The following is a 16,364-nucleotide window of genomic DNA, read 5'->3' as shown; positions in this document are numbered from 1 at the left end:
TATAATACCATTAAGACATGTACAAATTTAATTTATTTACATTAAGTAGCTGCTCTACCTAGATTCTTTTAAGCAGTTAGAGGCAAAATGGTGCATTTTTTAAAAATGTTTTGCGCTCCTCACAGAATTTTTTTCATGGCATTGGCAAAAACAAATGGTCTCCACCTACCCTCAGTAGAATAACACAAGTCACGCTAAATATGAGACATACTTTAAAAAAAAGTAGCAGAACAAAAATATAGTCCATCCACTGTTGCTAAGTGGCCTAACCAGTGTCATGCGCAGTACAGGTTGTCATTTTAGGAACTTTCAGTCAATACTTTTAAAAATTGGATACAAACAAGCTATCAAGATGGCAACTGCAAATCAGAAACTGAATGAACTGTAATCTATGAAAATCTTTATCACTATCCAATTTGCGTGTGCATGCCTGCCGTTCAACCTGCTTGCATGTGCATGTATACGTGTCTATGTGTAAACACGTACATGGATGAGTGTGCACGCAGGCATGAGACTGAGTATATCACTTTGTTTATTCAGGGTAAGTGTGTGAGAATAAATATATTTATTTAAAACTCAAGAAAGTTTGCTGCTGAATGATTTAGTTGGAACAGACATTCCCAGGGTACAAAAAGACACAATACTTTCCATACAAAATATACTCATTATGGGGAGTAAGAGAGCAGATTTGTGACAGCAGTGATTCTCAATTGGATTACTGCATGCCATTTTCTAAAACAGCAACAGCAAGACTTTTTGTGAACAGAAAGATTGTGAGGGTTCCACCTAACTCCAAAAACATCTTCCAACCCACTGCTGGTTCCTTCGTGCTCTGCCACCTCCCCTCTTTAAGGTTGACTCCAAGGAGGTCTTTGGGTTGCCCCTGCCCTGGAGGCGCGAGCGGCTGTGGACAACTGGTTCCATGTTTCCAGCTCGGCAATCAGAAACAAATGAGGCTGTACCATTTAAATTGCTTACCAATTGTCTTACCAAAGACATCAAGCAGGCAGAATGATTTCTTCATTGACTGGTCATCAGACATTTGCTGATACATTGACCCCAGATTTCTTTGTTTGCTATTGTTTGATAAAGGATACAATTCTGAATTCTTGTAAAGTCCATTTATGTTTGAGGAATTCAATAAGACTAGAAACTTTGCGGTGCAGCTCCACCATCATCCTGCAAAGAAATAAAACCTGGTCCATCAAAGAGTGATTCGCAAATAACAATATCACCTTGCACATTGTAATTCAGTTTAAAGTAAAGGACAAGAAATGCGGTATGCTGTCATTCAACATACAAATGCAATTGATAGCTCCCAAGAGAGAAATTTCAGTATCATCTTTAATTCCTTAGTTATGAAATTATAAAACATACAAAAGCTCCAACATATTGTTTCATAAAATAGACGGATGTGAATTTACATCCATCATTCTGCAAATGGAGAGTTGTTGATCTGTCACAACACAGGGGATCGTGGAATTAAGGTTCGAGTTTCCCAAAGCAGATCAACTGGCTGACAATTGGAGGTCTGTTCACTTTATTCATCTATGGATGTCAGGGAGCGTCAGGTGAGGAGAATACTCGTAAAATCTAATTTATACCTCCGGGTGATTGATGCAATTCAACTAAATTGAACTTTGAATGATGTTTGCAAGTTTGGATAGATAGTCTTATGGCACAGTGATTAGCACTGCTGCCTCACAGCTCCAGGGACCCGGTTCAATTCCGGCCTCTGACTGTGTGGAGTTTGCACTTTCTCTCCGTGTCTACGTGGGTTTCCTCCGGGTGCCGTTTACTCCCACAGTCCAAAGATGTGGTTAGATGGATTGGCCAGGCTAAATTGGTCCTTCGTGTACAGATGATTAGGTGGGGTTATGGGGTTATTGGGATAGGATAGAGGAGTGGGCTTAAGTAGCGTGCTCTTTCCAAGAACCGGTGCAGATTTGATGGGCCGAATGGCCTTCTTCTGCACTATAAATTCTACGATTAATTATTTTGTAGTAAATCATGTAAACGGTTTAGCGTATATACCAGTATTAAGTATGCTCTGTCTCAAGTAAATTATTGAAAATGGGTGTAAAATAATGACTACTGACCTGAAAATCAGTTCCGCTCCAAGTGACATATTAGCTAATGTTCCTCTCAAATACTGTTCTGCTAACTATTTAACTTACACAGGACTTTCATTTACTTATATAAAGTATCACATGCAGAAACTTGAAGACTCTCAAGTTGTGCTAGAAAAAGGCAAGGCAGCACAACAGACTAAGCTCTCTATCTGGCAACCACAAAATATTCAGCCTCTACCTTAGTCGAGGATTCTGTGCCAAACTCTGAACTCTTGCCCAGGTGTAGTTACTGCGTGGCAGCAGTTCAAGTAGCACTTTAAGAGGAAGTCGGACGGGTTTCTGATCTTCTTCATCGCTAATTCCTAATAACAATAAAAAAAATCATAAGACCATAAGACATAGGAACAGAATTAGGCCACTCGGCCCATCGAGTCTCCTCTGCCATTCAATCATGGCTGATATTTTTCTCATCCCCATTCTCCTGCCTTCTCCCCATAACTCCTGATCCCCTTATTAATCAAGAACCTATCTATCTCGGTCTTAAAAACACTCAAGTGATTTGGCCTCCACAGCCGTCTGCGACAGAGTTCCACAGATTTGCCACCCTGTGGCTGAAGAAATTCCTCCTCATCTCTGTTTCAAAGGATCGTCCCTTTAGTCTGAGATGGTGCCCTCTGCATCAAAAGATAGCTTGGGAGAAAATAGGAGGCAGAAAAGAAGAGAAAACTTGTTGAATGTAAGGGAACCCGTCTTCTTGCCATTCACTCACAGGAAGAGAGCTGGAGTCAGGTGGGTTGTGGGGAAGAGGACGAGATAACGAACAGCAAAACAAAAAGGAGAGGATGATACAAAGTTAAGCACGTAATTTGAAGAGGCAATTGTAGTGATGGGAGTGAGGGGTTGGTGGGAAATAGAAGTGAGGTAGTAAAGAAATAGGTGAAGTGCGTGAGGGGAAGCACAGGTGTTTGGAATAGGAAAGAGGGGGAAGTTGCTGAGGGGGATAGTTCCCTCACAACCCCACAGCCTAGGACTGCAGCCTTGATAGTTTGTCATGACACCATCCTATTGTCAAAAGGGAAAGAAGAGAGCAGCAAAAGGAATGAGAATAATAGAAGAAGGGAGAGAAGAGAGAAGGATAGATGCTTAAGCAAAACAGCGACAATCAGAAACAGCAAACATGGGATACAAAAATGAAAACAATTTTAATTTAAATCCTGGCTTCTGGATTTTAAGGTCATGGATCAAGCATTTTTAGTCAAAGTTTCTGGCATGTACAAAAATAGATCACCGTGTTCGACTGTTTCCAACCAAACCAGTGATAATTCAATTTCTATTGCGACACAAAGCATAATCATTCGCTGATTAAGGACAAATCTTTCTTATTTAAGCCCAAAAAACTGAGAGGTGGGCACAAGTCAAAGCCACACGTCCTAGTGATGTTTAACCAGCAAAAACACCAAGCAACTTACCAGCACAGAGCACTGGCAGGCTTCCTGCTGCTTAGTTTGTTGTGACAACCTTACTGGGTATGGGCTTGCTTGGTTGCTTCTGGCAAATAGGAAAGAACCCCGGCCCATTGAATGCTCTTCTGAATTCCACAAACGAACCAGGCAGACTGGACTGGTCAAGAAAAATCTTGAACCATAACCTTGCAACATACTAACTGGTATCCGCTATCTGTTAATCTATGCAGGAACTGCAAATACACAGTAGCAGTGGTTAGCACTGTTGCTTCACAGTGCCAGGGACCCAGGTTCGATACCCAGCTCGGGTCACTGTCTGTGTGGTGTCTGCACACTCTCCCTTTGTCTGCGTGGGTTTCCTCCGGCGTTCTGGTTTCCTCCCAGACATGGTTGTTAGGTGAATTGGACATTCTGAATTCTCCCTCAGTGTACCCGAACAGGCGTCGGAGTGTGGCCACTAGGGGATTTTCACAGTAACTTCATTGCAGTGTTAATGCAAGCCTACCTGTGACACTAATAAAGATCATTATTATTATATTACCGTCAATGAATACCTTCCAATGCATTGTTTTTTTTTTGTCTATATTAACTGAGTTACTGGAGCTTTGTTAATGTAGACAAAAACAAAAAATCTTTTGCATTGGAAAGTATTCCTTGATAGTAATATTTCACGCTGTGTCTTTACAGTTCCTGCATACATTAACTGAGATAGTAGAACTTTGCTAATTTATGAAGGAATTTTAGGCACAGTAATTACTATCACGGAATACCTCCAATGCAAATAAATTATTTTTGGTCAACATTAGCAAAGCTCCAAGAAAAAAATGCTGTTTCATATTTGTAAGGAGGTACAGTAGAAATGTTGCCTTGACTAATAGATTTGAGAATGGTTACCTGACAGAGCTGACCTCAAGATATCAATGCAGACTGAGATGAGAAATCAATAGGAGGAAGTTGCTATTCTATATTTACTATTTTATAATCAGTTGGAAATCCCCTTAAGATAAAAGCTGAAAATCTAGTCAGTGAATCTGAGAAATAACACTTTCATATTGACTCATTTGATCCCTCCAGCTCTTCATCAGATTTGATAGGATCCCGAACGAGAATCCAACTATTTTCAAGTTGTAAAACTGAGGGGAAATGTTACTGCCCCACAGGAGTGATCACACTGACCAATAGGTATCTTTTATGTGAAAACAAACTTTAATTTAATCACAGAATTAACCACATTAGCAACAAAGAAATAGCTTTACAGATAACATTTACAACAGTTAAGTACATGAGGAAACTTACTTCCTAAACCTGCCATTATATTCCAATACAGAGCAGCAAAACTAAAGAGCTGGTTATTGACTTCAGGAAGCAAAGTATTGTACATACCCCTGTTTGCATTAACGTGGCTGAGGTGGAGATGGTCGACAGCTTCAAATTCTTAGGTGCACATATCACCAAAAATCTGTCCTGTTCCACCCACGTTGACTCTACGACCAAGAATGCACAATAGCGCCTACACTTCCTCAGGAAACAAGGATATTCGGCATGTCCACATCGACTCTTACCAACTTTTACAGATGCACCATAGAAAGCATCCTATCTGGCTGCATCACAGCCTGGTATGGCAACTGCTCGGCCCAAGGCCGGAAGAAACTACAGAGTCGTGAACACCACCAGGTCCATCACACGAGCCCACCTCCCATCCATTGACTCGGTCGACACCTCCCGCTGCCTTGGGAAAGCGGGCAACATAATCAAAGCCCCCTCTCACCTGGCTTATTCATTCTTCCAACTTCTTCCATCGGGCAGGAGATACAAAAGTCTGAGAACACGCACTAACAGATTCAAAAACAGCTTCTTCCCACTGTTGCCAGACTTCTAAACACCCCTCTTATGCACTGATCTGATCTCTTCACACTGAGTAGTACTATACTCCTGCAAGCTTCACCTGATGCCTGTGTTTTTATGTTTGCCCTATGTATTTTCTTTTCATGTACAGAATGATCTGTCTGAGCTATACGCAGAACAATACTTTTCACTGTACCTCCGTACACGTGACAATAAACAAATCCGATTGGCTCTTCCGACAGACCTGGCTCCTCCCATTAACTACATAAGCTATACCCAAATATAAGGTTTCTTTTGTTTCTTCTTACAAGATGTCCCTTGGTTATTTTTAGCCAAACCAATACCCCATATAAATTATCTACATCCTTCAAACCAAAACAATGTTCCGCTAGCTAGCTATCTGCAAACAAGTAAATGGTTCTCAAGATCTATTAGCAGAACACTTCATCTGCAAATCAATGATTATCTCACTCTTACAACACCTTAATAGCTTACTCGCCGCTCTAGTAATCAAACTGTCTGTATGCATCTTAACCCAGAGTTTTACTTTTATTTATTTTACTAAAAATAACGACTTCTTACATTAGTCATAGATTTGATAACTTATTTATCACAAGGGAAGCCACTAGATGCAAAGACACACACATTTCCTTTATTTATCCTTCCTCTTACGCATTGGCGGCTGGTGATATCTTCTTAGTGGTGAATTTAATTTCACTTTATAGAACTTACCCTCAGGATCGCAGATCTTTTTCAAAGCCCGGCACATCGGTGTCTTTATACGCAAATTGCGGCCTTTGTATCGCACTGTGGTGGCCCTGAAATCAGAAAAATTAATTTGAATTACTTTTAATGGAGAAGACATCTGAAGTCACAATGGCAAAGAACTTTCGCCACATGCTCCTGCCATTCCAAATTGGAAAAATCGTGCATTAGCATGTTTTCAAAGCAGTCCGTTTGGCCAGATCGTAAAATGTTCGCAAGGACCACAGCCCACCATTACAAAAAGAGAGGAAGATGATCTGCACCCATCCAGCTAACACAACTTTACAATATCTCCATAAGTGCTTTTTGAATGAAGTGTGGTTTTGCCTCCTTTCCATAAGAACACTCCAGATATTAGTCATTCTGTGTTTTCTCAAATCAGTCCTGAAGTTCTTTTTACAAATTTTTACCATGTATCCCTGACCTGCAGTCGTGGTTGTGCTTTAAATTATGTTTACAATTAACCTTTTCCAAGTCCACCTCGTGAGTAATGCACCTCTATTAAAGCATTTTCTCAGACCTTTGCTTTCAAGGCACAGTTTGCAACCCTTCCTCATAACTCTGCCTTCACATTTGAGCAATCCATCTGGTGGCCAAATTCTGCACTAACTTGGAAAGTTCCTTTTGCCTTGATTTGCAGTGAAGCAGTACTCAAGGTGTGCCCAATCAAAGCAATAATAGTTTCACGGTGACAGTCTCAGACTTATCCTCTACTAATTTGATAATATTATATTGCTATGTTAATTGGTGCTCTGAAATCACTGGTCAGTGAAAAGGACCAGGAAATCTGAAATAAAAGTAAAAAGTGCTAGGAATAAATAAGCAAGCATTTGTAAGGGCTCCGAGTTTATATCATAGTTCAATACCATGAACTACATGCCCCAGTTTCTTTCCAAACTATTTATTATTGCACCAAATTGTAATGAATCGCATTGGCCATAGTTCCGTCCACATATAAATATTGTCTGAAGGACTTCTGGTGGTAGCTTATGTGGTGAGCAGTCGCACACGTAATTGCTCCCACGTGGCCCCTTTTGCCCAGTTTATGGGGGGGGGGGGGGGGGGGGGGGGTGGTGGGGGGAGAAGAGAGAAAGAGAGAGCGAGAGTTTGAGTAGCTCAATCTCACTTAAAGTCACGGTGGTTAGTTAGGCAGGACAATCACTGACTCAGAAGGAAAATGAATGTACAGTGAACATGCGTAATAGCATTCAGCATTCTAATTTTGGTGGGGGTGCTGTATACTCTTGTTGTCATTAGAGACTGTGACATGCACTCACAAACGTAAAAAGCCAGCAAAATAAGGCTCTAAATTCAAACCATCAATTCATGTCAAATTGCCAGAATGTCCTTAAAGTTTTGGAAAAAAATGTTAATCTTCAGTCTGAGGACACATGATAATGGTCAGTTACACTAAATCATTGTCCGATGGTAAATCATTAATCGGTGCGGCCTTCGCTGGCTAGGCAAGAATTTATTGCACATCTCAAATTGCCCTCGGGAAGGTGGTGGTGAGCTGCCTTTTTGAGCCGCTGCAGTCCATGAGGTGTAGGTACATTCATAGTCCTGTTAAGGAGTTCCATGATTTGTTTTGCTCTGGCTCCTAGATGTCACACTCAAATGCGAAATTGATGTCAAGAGCAGTCACTCTCACCTCTGGAGTTCAGTTCTTGTCCATGCTTGAACTACGACTGTAGTGGAGCCGAGTGGCCCAGATGGAACCGAAACTGCACATTTGTTGGCAGGCTATTGTCAAGTAAGTGCCACTTGACAGCACTGTTATGATGCTTTCCATCACTTTACCAATAATCAAGAGTACACTGATGGGGCGGTAATTGGCTGGGTTGGATTTGTCCTGCTTTTTCTGTACAGGACATATCTGGGCAATTTTCCATATTGCTGGTTGATGCCAGTGTTGTAGCTGTACTGGAACAACTGGGCTCGGGCCCGGCCTGTTCTGGAGCACAAATCTTCTGTACTATTGGCTGAATACTGTCTGAGCTCATAGCCTTTTCAGTATCGAGTGCCTTTAGCCGTTTCTTGATATCAGAGTTAATCGGATTGGCTGAAGACTGGCATCGGTGATGCTGGGGACCTCAGGAGGAGGCAGAGGTGGATCATTCACTCGGCACTTTTGGTAGAAGATTGCAACCTCATCATTGAGGTTGGGGATATTTGTGGAGCCTCCCTCTCCTATTAGTTGTTTAACTGTTCACCACTATTCACAGCTGGATGTGGCAGGACTGCAGAGCTTAGATCTGATCCATTGGTTATGAAATTGCTTAACTCTATCACTCGCTGCTTATACTGTTTGGGAGGTAAGTAGTCCTGTGTTGTAGCTTCACCAGGTGGACACCTCATTTTTAGATATGCCTGGTGCTCGTCCTGGCATGCTTTCCCACACTCTCTGGGCAGCACGGTAGCACAGTTGCTTCGAAGCTCTAGGGTCCCAGGTTTGATTCCCAGTTTGGGTCACTGTCTGTGCGGAGTCCGCATGTTCTTCCCGTGTCAGCGTGGCTTTTCTCCGGGTGCTCCGCTTTCATCCCACAGTCCAAAGATGTGCAGGTTAGGTGGATTGGCCATGATAAATGACTCTTAATGTCCAAAAGGTTTGGGTGGGGTTACGGGAACAGGGTGGAGACGTGGGCTTAAGTGGGCTGCTCTTTCCAGGGGCCGGTGCAGACTCAATGGGCTGAACGGCTTCCTTCTGCACTGTAAATTCTATGATTCATTGAACCAGGGTTGATCCCCAGCTGGTGGTAATGGAAGAGTGGGGGATACGCTGGGTTATCAGGTTAAAGATTGTGGTCGAGTACAATTCTGCTGCTGATGGCCCACAGCACCTCATGGTCACGCAGTCTTGAGTTGTTAATAAAAAAACGATCTGTTTGAAACCTCTCCCGTTTAGTATGGTGGTAGTGCCACGTGACACATTGACGGTACTATAAACTATGAAGTTCACTTACCCTGCTTGAATTAATTCATTGAGTTTAGCTGCATTTTTGTCATCCATGCCTAGGAAATAAATACATTATCACAGCATTAAATTAATATGCAATTTCTATTTTTAGAATAAGTTAATTGCTTGCTCCAGGTTATAGTCCTTCATCAGAATGCCTCTTTACTGTAAAAACTCACCTAAATAGTTTCACTAAGCATTTATCAGAACAGCAATATAGGTGTCGAGTAACACAAGAAGAATTTTTTTGAATACTTGTTAAATAAATTTAGCGTACCCAATTTTTTTTCCAATTAAAGGGGCAATTTAGCATGGCCAGTCCACCTAGCCTGCACATCTTTGGGTTGTGGGAGCGAAGCCCATGCAAACACGGGGTGAATGTATAAACTCCACACGGACAGTGGTCCAGAGCCGGGATCAAACCTGGGACCTCGGCGCCGTGAGGCATCAGGGCTAACCCACTGCACCAGGAACTCCCTCTTTAACATTATTTCTGGGGTACCTTCATCACATGAACTTCAATGGCTCAAGATGACCACCCACCAGCACTTTCTCGAATGCAAACAGGGATTGGCCACAAATATTGACTTTACCACCTACCCTGCACATCTTTGGGTCGTAGGGGTGAAACCCACGCAAACATGGGGAGAATGTCCACATAGACAGTGACCTGGGGCCGGGTTCAAACCTGGGTCCTCAGAGCCATAAGCCAGCAATGGTAACCACTGCGCCGCCCAAATTTTTTGAAAACGTAAAACAGAACAACCATGCGTTTTGATACACATCAGTCCATAACACAATCTTGTTCAGGTACAGTGCGGCTAATTCATGGAATTGGATTCAACAGAAGGTGAAACCTTTCAAGGTCATGTACTTCAAATTAATCAAGCCGCTCATCAGAAAGCTATAGGTATTTTGCTGGCATTACTCCATCCCAATGATATTAACAGGAGGAATATCATGAGCAATGTCCTCACAATGTTTCATTAAGCCACCTGGCTCTAAGGGGCTCTAAAACTGTAGCACAAAAAAGGGCCATTTGGGCCAACAAATCTGCATTGATGATTTTCTCTGTGAGCCACCTAATCTAGAAAAAAAGTTGTACTTTTTTATCTTACCCTAAGAGACACACCCAAGTGTTTCACATTCACTGTTTATTTTCAAAAAGGGATCCCATTCCTTATGTAGATAAACCTATTGGCAAGTAACATGTACCAAAATCTCAAACAGTAAATAAAATGCATGACTAGTTAGCACAAGTAGGACACAGGAAGAAATTCCCTGTTCGTCGACTGGTCTCACTGTATCCTTTACATCCATCCAAATAGGCAGATGAAGCCTCAGTTTAGCATCTTAAAGGTAAAGGTAAAATCGCTTATTGTCACGAGTAGGCTTCAATGAAGTTACTATGAAAAGCCCCTAGTCGCCACATTCCAGCGCCTGTTCGGGGAGGCTGGTACGGGAATTGAACCGTGCTACTGGCCTGCCTGGGTCTGCTTTAAAAGCCAGCTATTTAGCCCAGTGTGCTAAACCAGCCTCTTCTTCATAATAATCATCATAAAAAGATGACATTTGACAATAGTAGCCATGAATAAAAAAAATTCATGTATATCTACCACGTGACGCAACATGTGGAATGAACATCAGCTGATAGCCCAATGCACACAATGCATTTATTCATGGGTGAAGCTAGCTATTTAAAACCTGCACCAGGAAGTGTTAAAAATTTCCAAAGGCCAAATTGACATATATACGGGGTAATTTACATGTCAGGTAAATTGGAATTCAGAAACTATACAAAGAAAAACACAACAATTTTCAGGGGCCAAAACATGGGCTTTAAATGGGGACTAGTTCTTCTTTGAAATGTGATGGGATTCATTGAAGCTAATATAATGGCAATTACTAATTATTAAGAAACAAAATACTTTAAGACTATCAATAGATGCTTGCAGTGTCGAAAAAGTAGTAATAGGAAACCAAAGGACAAGTTTGGGCAGCACAAGTGGATAGCACTGTGGCTTCACAGCGCCAGGTTCGACTCCCCACTGGGTCACTGTCTGTGCGGAGTCTGCACGTTCTGCCCGTGTCTGCGTGAGTTTCCTCCCACAGTCAAAGACGTGCAGGTTAGGTGGATTGGCCATGATTAATTGCCCTTAGTGACCAAAAAGGTTAGGAGGGGTTATTTGGTTACGAGGTTAGGGTGGAAGTGAGGGCTTAAGTGGGTCGGTGCAGACTCGATGGGCCAAATGTTCTATGTTCGAGTTCCATTTGCAACAAACTTCCTTCTTATTAAATCCCATCAAAATACTCACATCCACCAATTTTTTTGCGTAGTTCTCCATAACATATTAGTCCATAGAGTTCCTGGGATGATTTCTTCAATCCTCGCGAGAACACTGCAACGAAAATATAGTTAATCATTATTTTAAGGATTTTTTTTAAAAAATGGATGTCAGGTTTCTTTGGAAATCTGAAATAAAAACAAATTGCTGGAAATACTCAGCAAGTCTGTTAGAACCTGTGGATTGAGAAACAATGAAAGTTTCAAGACGGGGGATCATGTGAAGTGAGCGTGGGAGCAGCTGACTCGGCTTTCAATCCTTTATCTTATTACAGTGCACATTTTATACTTGTCTTCTTTTTTTGAAGTATGTCTTCCACTATGTTCCAGCATGATCCAGATTGGAGTATTGCAAAAAGCAGCTGAATTAAATCCTCATTTGACAGTGGTGGTCGGAGAGGGCTGGGGTAGGGTCCAGCTTGCAGTGGCATCCGTTAAATGTGCATCGGGTTGGTGGCCACCATTGAGAACGGTGTTCTAGATTGGAAGCTTGGCTCCATGGTGCAGATCTTTGGAGGTCACTTTGAGGAACTCGGAGGTATCTTTGGGAGAATGGTGGAGGCGCAGGAGAGAATCCTTGTATTTGATGGCTGATTTGCTGAGATCCTGCTGCATGGCATGTCTAGCCTGACAGTTTGGAATGTAGCGACCGGACAAGGGGTGTCGATGAACTGGTCCCTAGCGAGGTGAGAGGCGAGTTCCCGATTAAGTCTGAAAATTGACTGCCATGCTTTAGTAATCTTGATCTGGAGGCTGGCGTATCAGGTTCGACGGAGCACAGCGCATCCAGTCTTGGAGGCCTGGGGTTGGTTGGGGCCGCCCGACCATTCGCCCTATATTATCCTGTTTTCGATGCTTGTCATGAGGAGTTGGAGGTAGCCGATCATGTCGAGGCATCCCCCCCCCAGCCGGAACCGAGGCTGTGGATCGCGTGTGCGTCGGAATGGCAGGAGTGAAGGTGCTTGATTCGTTGGTACTCTCGGGAGATCCTGAGGAGCGTTCGATGATCCTGACACGGCTTTGTCATTTCAGGAACATAGATGGTGTTATTATCCTTCTTGTTTTTCTTGGGAGGTGTTGACAACACTGATCATAATATGAACATGTTGCTGCTGGACCTCTCTGTATGGAATGATGTTGGTTGCGTACTGGGCCCGAGACTGGGATTATGTCGAGTTGTGTGATATAAATGTAACACTCTTTTAGAACTGGGGTTCTTGCCTATTTATATTTTGCTGTTTCCTCTTTTTTTAACGGTGGGAATAAAGAATCCGTAATTGGTTCCTGCATGGACACTGAAGGGTCTGATATCCGAGGAGAGGAGGTGGCGGTGTGTCATCGGTGTCTCTGGCTCTGCTGGAGCAGAGGGGGATATATATTGGTCCGCGCCTGAACATGGGTGCGAAAGATTTATCCTGAACTCTCGTGTCAATTGCGAGCAAACGCTGCATGGGAAGGTTGGACCATTTTGCCACATTTTCATGGCCTTATCCTGTTTCTGCTTAGGCCTATAGAGACATCAAGTTATGGCTAATGATTGTCTCAAGTTGGTTACACTGCTGTTCTCCAGCCCTCCTCTGTAATCGTGTACGCTGAGCCTTTTTGTTGCTTGCAGTGCATATCATTCTTGTGGTCTTGTTGTATAATTTGCCAAAATTTAAAACCTTAATAAAAAAAGTTTCAGGACAATGGCACATCTTCAGAGTTAGCCAGTTCTGGTGCAAGGTCATTGACCCAAAACCATTGGTTTCTCTGTTCACATATACTGTCAGACTTGCTGAGTATTTCTACCAAAAGCTTAGTTGGTAAAAATAGTAGGTCAATGAGCAATATGGCTTTGAAGATCCCAGGTGTGATTCCAAACCTGTGCTGGAATTTTGATGAAATGAAATGAAATGATCCCAACAAGTTTATCAGCAGGGTCAACCTCTTCACTCCTATTCCTGGAAGAAAATCAACCGAGATTTGCCATTCTTACTCACTACCCCCTGACCTCCGCTAGAAGTTACATTAGTGAGGAGATGAATGGATCAGATTTAATCCCTTCCGAGATTGTAGCCCATTACCACTATGTCCAGGCTTGCACGGAAAGACTGTCAAGGTGGCGTATGAGAACAACCAATACCCAGTGAGCCTCATCCTAACACTGTTAAGAGACTGGATGGTGGAAACAGAAGAATAAAGACACGCTGATGAAGTCAGCCAGTCGTGTCTATTCAATCTACATGTTTAAAAATAAACAGTTACAGCATTTGTTGTATATAGTGAACCTAGAAGGAAGTGGGCGAGAACAAAGGACACAATGCCTTTCTTTATTTGTTCATGGGGCGTGGGTGTCACTGGCAAGACCAGCATTTACTGTCCATGTCTAACTGCCCTTGAGCTGAGTGGCTTGCTCAGCCACTTCAGGAGAATTAAGAGTCAACCACATTGCTGGATCTGGAGTCACATGTAGACCAGATCAGGTAAGGACAGCAGATTTCCTTCCCTAAAGGACATAATAATAACAATAATCATTAGTGTCACAAGTAGGCTTACATTAACACTGCAATGAAGTTACTGTGAAAATCCCACAAAAAACGGTAATACTCGATTCTTCTGGATGAGAGTATAAGGAATTTACCATCTTTCATAAACATCATTGAATAACCACTGTGGTATTCCTTAGTAAATGAGTAGAATTTTTGCCACATGTACAGCAGACAAAGCTGAAACAGGGCAAGTGTCCAAATGGACATCGGGTGTTTGAAAAAAAAACAGGAAACAGCAGAGCAAGGATTCAATAATTCTCCTGGAATTGTGTACTCACCATTATTGAAGTCGATGTATTTGGAGATCTTGTGCCAAGTACGGTAGTAGAAGTGCCGAACCTGCTCCTTGTTTTTCACCATACTTGCCGGTTTCCCTTTCTTCTTGTACTTTAGAGCTATGTTATTCTGTATTGCTTCAAAATCCTTTCCATGCTGTAAAATAAATAAAAAGTATATTAATACCACCGATCAGATAAACAGAACTATTTGAGTGAAGCAAAATGAGCTTTTTTTAGGATTGAGTTTGCACGAGCACCCAGAAATCGATGGTCTCCGAGGAACAAAGTGCCTGTGGGAGATCAATCAGATGGCTTCCACTTTGTAAACACATGGAGATGAAGAGCCAGCTCATTCAAGATGCAACATGAAACCAGTAGTGAGATGGCATGATGACCGTCTTGGAGGACAGAGGGAGATGGAACAAGTCTGCTTGTGAATGATGCCTCTGAGGTAGTGTAAGATTAAGCAATAGTGAAGGCCAAGTATGAAACCTTGCGGGATGCGGAGCTGACTGCATAGTGACAGAACGAAAAGCAGAAACTGTCCTTCCTTGTATGGAGCCATTTTAAAGGGAACCAAAAAACAAAAGCAGTGGAGGTAGACCGATCAACAAAATGTTAGGATGGAAAATATTAACAGAATTTGTAACGGCCCAGAAAATATATTTCAGTGGTTAGACGGAAATGGATAAACTTGGAAAACACTGATATATGCTCCAGTTAAATGTTAACTGCCTATACATACAACTTATTTACTCGGGTTGGGTAGGATACGGAAAGAACATTAGAACGACATTCAAATAAGAGAATTATACAATATTGAAAATTAATTTATCCTAATGTATCTCTTGCACATTTAGCCATTCTTAAAAAATAAACACATACAATATTCTGAATGAACAACTGTGATCATTAGCAAGTATTACTACATCCATTGCCATCAAATTTCCCCAGGGCAAATTCAAATAAAGCATAGTTCTACATAAAGCAATCATTTAAAAGCTGCTCCATATCAATAGGTTCCATGGTTTATAATCTGGAATCAGCAGTTCTGTAAAACTACAATTTGCAATACAGGCACAACGTTCTGACATCTCAAACGGGCAGGCGGCAACACTGGCGGACGGGTGGCAGCACCGGTGGGTGGGGGGCAGCACTGATGTAACAGCCTGTGGTTTTATTGCAGTAGCTATTATGGGATGGGGCGATATTTCAAAGAAGCTATGGGAAACCACTGAAATGTAAGCATTTATCCTATCAGAGCGCCTTGCAACGCAAAGCAATAGCTAAATGTAACTGTTAATCAGACCATAAATCATATGCATTCGAGAATCATGCATTGTCTCTTAGCTGTAGCTGACATCAAATTAACATATTGATCATTAGACATAGGCGAAGACGGCCATTTGGCTCAACAAGTGTGCTCCCCATTCAATTATATCATGACTAATAATCCTCAACTCCACTTCCCACCTTACCCCATAACCTGTGATTCCCTCTGTATGTCAGCCTTGAACATACTTAACGACCCAGTCTCTACATCTCTCTGCGGTAAAGAATTCCACAGATTCACTACCCTCCAGAGAAGAAACTTCTCATCTCGGTCTTAAATAGGCAACTCCTTCCTCGAAGGTTAAGTCCTCTGGTCCTAGACTTCCACAGGAGAAACAACCTCTCTGCATCCACCGTTCCAATCTATTGCAATTTTAACTCTGGAAACTTGTACCTCATACAGCCCTTCGAAAAATGAGTTCTTGTCCTCTGCACTCCAGGACTCCCATTGTCTGCGAACTTTCTTCTTGTTTCCTTCCTCCTTTTCTCCAGAGATGGAAGATAAACTCTTTGCTGTGGTTTTGCTGTTTCCACCAGTGCCGCCAGCAGCAATGCCAGATGCATAACCAGAGGCAGCAGCTCCCCCCTCAGGACCTGCAGAAAAAGTAAAAATAGTCAGTAAGTCAAAGCCTTTTCAGAAACAAGTGCAATCTGGGCCACCTAGTCAATATTCCCCCACAGCACGGATTTTAAACAATAAAGATTATAGAGTTCAACTAATATTTGCACCTTTGTGACCTAATAAATATCTCCACTGAAAACAGCCCTAGCCAACTGA

At 42.2% G+C, this 16,364-nt stretch overlaps 1 protein-coding gene across 5 annotated transcripts in view; it reads right to left on the bottom strand.

Annotated features, from left to right (window-relative positions):
• The window catches only part of cramp1 (cramped chromatin regulator homolog 1), a 55,584-nt gene that overhangs the window by 23,853 nt on the left and 15,367 nt on the right, over positions 1–16,364 (bottom strand). For all 5 annotated transcript variants that reach the window (XM_038819759.1, XM_038819763.1, XM_038819761.1 and 2 more), the window contains exons 3-9: positions 15,981–16,180; positions 14,255–14,408; positions 11,417–11,500; positions 9,109–9,157; positions 6,113–6,198; positions 2,311–2,434; positions 1,098–1,179 (exon numbers count right to left, since the gene is read on the bottom strand). In XM_038819759.1, the coding sequence (XP_038675687.1) occupies positions 1,098–1,179; positions 2,311–2,434; positions 6,113–6,198; positions 9,109–9,157; positions 11,417–11,500; positions 14,255–14,408; positions 15,981–16,180 (779 nt within the window). The remainder of the gene's footprint in view (positions 1–1,097; positions 1,180–2,310; positions 2,435–6,112; positions 6,199–9,108; positions 9,158–11,416; positions 11,501–14,254; positions 14,409–15,980; positions 16,181–16,364) is intronic.

Source organism: Scyliorhinus canicula, chromosome 15 (assembly GCF_902713615.1).
Source record: "Scyliorhinus canicula chromosome 15, sScyCan1.1, whole genome shotgun sequence".
NCBI classification, from domain to species: Eukaryota; Metazoa; Chordata; class Chondrichthyes; order Carcharhiniformes; family Scyliorhinidae; genus Scyliorhinus; species Scyliorhinus canicula.
The sequence above is the reverse complement of the archived record's forward strand: the minus strand, read 5'-3'. Positions and strand labels throughout refer to the sequence as shown.